General features: G+C 46.4%; 2 protein-coding genes across 2 annotated transcripts in view; both read right to left on the bottom strand.

Moving 5' to 3' along the window:
- The window catches only part of corin (corin, serine peptidase), a 19,562-nt gene extending 18,603 nt beyond the window's left edge, over window positions 1-959 (bottom strand). Inside the window, exon 1 of the mRNA XM_084002709.1 lies at window positions 806-959. Within this exon, the coding sequence (XP_083858835.1) occupies window positions 806-868 (63 nt within the window). The 5' untranslated portion in view covers window positions 869-959. The remainder of the gene's footprint in view (window positions 1-805) is intronic.
- Window positions 960-1,661: 702 nt separating this feature from the next.
- The window catches only part of nfxl1 (nuclear transcription factor, X-box binding-like 1), a 13,326-nt gene continuing 9,987 nt past the window's right edge, over window positions 1,662-5,000 (bottom strand). Inside the window, exons 20-25 of the mRNA XM_084003318.1 lie at window positions 4,771-4,925; window positions 4,602-4,671; window positions 2,912-3,016; window positions 2,695-2,775; window positions 2,487-2,540; window positions 1,662-2,310 (exon numbers count right to left, since the gene is read on the bottom strand). Of these exons, the coding sequence (XP_083859444.1) occupies window positions 2,122-2,310; window positions 2,487-2,540; window positions 2,695-2,775; window positions 2,912-3,016; window positions 4,602-4,671; window positions 4,771-4,925 (654 nt within the window). The 3' untranslated portion in view covers window positions 1,662-2,121. The remainder of the gene's footprint in view (window positions 2,311-2,486; window positions 2,541-2,694; window positions 2,776-2,911; window positions 3,017-4,601; window positions 4,672-4,770; window positions 4,926-5,000) is intronic.

The following is a 5,000-nucleotide window of genomic DNA, read 5'->3' as shown; positions in this document are numbered from 1 at the left end:
GAAAACAGTTATCTAGTAACACGTTAATTACAGTTAATTAAGACTGAACAGCGGGTTAATAACCATTCATTATTAATAATAAAAACATGAATTCATTCAGATTGATGGAGAAAATGATCTCTGATCGGTGGATGAAGATCAATCGAGTTTATGAAACGTATTGATCGAGTTTCCAGCTTGAATTATCTTTAGATGATTAGAGGAGACAGCTTTGATCACAGGACAACAGAGACAGAGGAGGAGGACAGGAGGAGACGGGGAGGACAGGAGGAGGACGGGAGGAGGAGGACAGGGGAGGACGGGAGGAGGATGGAGGACATAGGAGAGTGGAGGACGGGAGGAGGACAGGAGAAGAATGACAGGGGAGGAGAAGGACAGGAGGAGGAGAAGGACAGGAGGAGGATAGGAGAAGGACAGAGGACAGGAGGAGGATAGGAGAAGGACAGAGGACAGGAGGAGAACGGCAGCGGAGTAAAGTGAAGGACATGGGAGACGGGGAGGACATGAGGAGACTGAGAGAGGACAGGAGGGGAGAAAGGAGGACAGAGAAGGCAAGAGGAGGACAGAGAAGGAGAAAGGAGGACAGAGAAGGAGAGAGGAGGACAGAGAAGGAGAGAGGAGGACAGAGAAGGAGAGAGGAGGACAGAGAAGGAGAAAGGAGGAGAACATGAGGAGAGAGAACATGAGGAGAGAGAACATGAAGGGAGAGAGTAGGACAGAGAAGGAGAAAGGAGGACATGAGGAGACAGACTCAAGGACAGCGCGCGGACGGAGCTCCGGTCTCGCGGTACAAACGGACACTCACCGTCGCAGTTCCCGCTCCGCTGAAGGTGACACGCGGGCAGGTCTCCCGCCGCGCGGACAACATGACCTGATGCTGCCCGCCGCCGAGCGCGAGACCATCCCTCTGCCCGCCGCCCCGCGAGCAGCTCCGCTAACTAACAGAGCACGAGCCGCGCTGGCTCCGCCCCCAGACTCTCTCTCTCTCTCGCTCGCTCACACACACTTCAGGTCGCCGGCACGTGACGAGCTTAATCGTGAGCTTAAACACACTTCACCGTCAAAATGCATGCTGGGACACGAGCCTCGTGCCTGCGTCCTAAATCCCACACACACGCACACAACTTTAAAGTGTGTGTTGTACTTCTATCTTTGTGAGGACCAATTAGACCCGAGGCCGTCAAAAGTGAGGACCGTTTGACGTCATCACGTCAACACGCCGTTTAAAGCGGTTTCAAAATGAAGCAAAGTTCACTCCGTTGACTTTTCTGACAGTTCTACTACTACTAGTACTACTACTAGTACTACTACTACTAGTACTCCCAGAACCCAAACTTTCTGGTGACGTCACCCATTGCTTTGTGGAGGTTTGGAAGCCTCGTCACGGCATTTAAATAAATAACAGTTTATGCACATAGTAATTACATCCAAACCCGGTTTGTGAACTTTTTCATTTATATACGTATTAATAAAGTTTTTCCTTGTTTGATTACCTTCAGTTCCACTTCAGTGCTACGGAGGAACAGCGCCCCCTCGCTGTTCACCGCTGTAAACACGCCCAGCTCACTTCCTGTCACACGGCCGAAGGGAAACACGATCATTGCAACTTTGTTTCTGAATCAATTTTGAATTTAAAAAAAGGAAAAGATAAACAACGAACCTTCAGTGACGGAAATCATTTAATAGTTTTATACATTTTATTTTTCAAATGTTTGAAAATGGCAGGCGGAAAAAAAAACTTCACATCTGAACGAAATTTAACATTTCAGGTTCAAGTAAAAAGACTATTATTTAACATCAGACTATTTATTATTTTGTCTGGAACCAATCAGAGCCTGCGATGGGACAGGAAGTCAAACAACACAAACAGAAACTTTGTGATTAACGTGAAATTACCGTTAACGTTTCAGTTAAAAAATATAATTCATAGTCAAATGACGGAATATTTAATAAAGAAAATAATGAGCTCAAATTCAGAAATTTAACACCAATGACTTTTAGTTTGTTGAATACTTAAAAAAATGAAATATGTTTCCGGGATTTTAAATCACTAAATACAAATTAAAAGTGGAACAGGAAGTTAAATAAACGTGGAACAGGAAGTAGACCCGCGGCGGCGGCTCAGGTGAGGAGGTAGTAGGCGGCGGCGGACAGCAGCGCTCCGCCCAGCGGCAGGAGGACGAAGGCGGCGCACCTCCTCCACCACCTCCCCATCCTCCCCTCCCCGTCGTCCACCTCCTCCCTCCTCCCCCGCTTCTTGTTCCTCCTCCCTCCTCGCTGCTGGCGCTTCTCGAACGCCTCCAGCTCCTCCTGCTCGCGCAAAACACACCCAGTCGCCATTTTTGTAGTTTTTAGTAGTTTAAAATAGATCACTTTTTAGTAATAATTATAAGAAAACATTTTATTTATATAGCGCTTTTTAAAAATTAATTTTACATAAATAAATCAAATAAAACGTTATTAAATTGTGATGTTTAAAGACTCACCTGGAGTTTCTTCTGCTCCTCCTCCTGAGCTGCTTTCTGCTCCGCCTCCTTCACCTGAGCACACACACACACACACACACACACACACACACACACACACACACACACACACACACACACACACAGTTGTGAGCGTGTGTCCCAGTGTGACCCTCGGTGACTGTACAGGTGTGTGTGTGTGTGTGTGTGTGTGTGTGTGTGTGTCTACCTGGCTGACTTTCCTCTGCTGGTCTCTGCAGGCGTCGTCACACTGAACGACACACAGATCGGACTGAGGGCACGGGAACTCCTACACAAACACACACACACAGACACACACACACAGACACACACACACACACACACACACACACCTTTAAAACCTGCCGCAGTGACGTTTAAAGAGGAAGTGAAGCCTTGACCAATGAAAACGCAGCGTTCCGTACCTTCTTGATCCTCTTGCAGGGACACCTGAGCTTCACCTTCTGCTGACACGTCTCCGCACACACACCTGGATGACACACCTGCTTACAGCGATGACCACAGCTCCGCTGCACACACACACACACACACACACACACACGATCCCGGTGAGAAGAAGAAAAACCTGCTGTGGTTTTATTTATGATAAAATGCAAAATTACCCGATGAAACGCAGCATGCTACGATAAAACAGTGTCCCGATAAAACGCAACACATTCCGATAAAACGCAACACATTCCGATAAAACAATACATTCCGATAAAACACTGCACATTCCGATAAAACACAACACATTCCGATAAAATGCAACACATTCCGATAAAACAACACATTCCGATAAAACACTGCACATTCCGATAAAACACTGCGCATTCCGATAAAACACGACACATTCCGATAACACACAACACATTCCGATAAAACACTGCACATTCCGATAAAACACGACACATTCCGATAAAACCCAACACATTCCGATAAAACACTGCACATTCCGATAAAACACGACACATTCCAATAACACACAACACATTCCGATAAAACATGACACATTCCAATAACACACAACACATTCCGATAAAACACTGCACATTCCGATAAAACACGACACATTCCAATAACACACAACACATTCCGATAAAACACGGCACATTCCGATAAAACACGACACATTCCAATAACACACAACACATTCCGATAAAACACGGCACATTCCGATAAAACACTGCACATTCCGATAAAACACGACACATTCCGATAAAACACGACACATTCCGATAAAACACGACACATTCCGATAAAACGCAACACATTCCGATAAAACGCAACACATTCTGATAAAACGCAACACATTCCGATAAAACACAACACATTCCGATAAAACGCAGAATGTCCCAACAAAATGCAGCATGTCCCGATAAAACCGATCACATTCCGATAAAACGCAGCTGTTTTTTTTGTTGTTTTTTTTAATCTTCGGCTGAATCAGAAGAAGTCAAACGTTCCACCGTTTGTTATTCCAACCATGTGAGCGAACATCGAGGCTTTTAGGAGCTGAAGTTACAGCACACTATGACAACACACACACACACACTGTAAAGTGTGTGTGTGTGTTTTCATTTTCTGTCACTTACTGGCACACACACACACTTTACAGTGTGTGTGTGTGTGTGCCAGTAAGTGACAGAATGAAAAAGCTAAATCATTCCCAGGTGAAAGTAAAACACACTCTGAGAGATACTGTGTGTGTGTGTGTGTGTGTGTGTGTGTGTGTGTGTGTGTGTGTGTGTCGTCTGGCGCCACGGCTCTAAATTGATTATTGCAGAGAGATGAATGGGTAGTATTGTGTTACTCTGGCCATGACACCGACAATTATTGATTATTGATCGGGATGGAAGAAAGCAGAAGAATCAAAAGGGAGCACACACACACGCACACACACACACGCACACACACACACGCACACACACACACACACACACAGACACACACACACACACACACAGTAATGAGAGGCAGCTGACTCCACTTCCAACGCCTGATAAACAAGACCCATGATGCAATGGGGCCCAAGCCGAGGTCTCCATAGATGGACTTACGTTTTATCGGGGTGTGTGTGTGTGTGTGTGTGTGTGTGTGTGTGTGTGTGATCACCTCTTTAGGACACTGGTTGTTGCAGGAGCCCAACGCCACCTTCGTCTGTTTATCAGCTGATGTCAACTTCCTGCAGAGAACACAGCGATTTAACCTCTCCCTCGTATTCAATAAAACTTTATTGAACGTTTTGATCACTTCAAGCTGCAGACAGGGAGTTCAAACTGACGTGCACTCCACGTAGAGCATGCTGATCTTGCAGTGGCAGCGTTGGCGGATCATCTGGCTGCAGGCGGGGCAGTTGCCGGGGTGACAGGGGCGGGGGCAGGGGTGAGGGCAGCCGTGGGGGCGGGGCTTGGAGCAGCCCTCGTCACACGCCTCACACTGCAGAGAGAGAGTGATTGATTATCTGATCGGTGAGTTGTTGAGACACTCCTTCCTAAAGATGGTGAACAGTGT

The sequence above is a fragment of the Eutrigla gurnardus genome, assembly GCF_963514095.1.
Source record: "Eutrigla gurnardus genome assembly, chromosome: 23".
In the NCBI taxonomy this organism is placed as follows: domain Eukaryota; kingdom Metazoa; phylum Chordata; class Actinopteri; order Perciformes; family Triglidae; genus Eutrigla; species Eutrigla gurnardus.
This window is presented reverse-complemented; position numbering and strand designations above follow the sequence as displayed.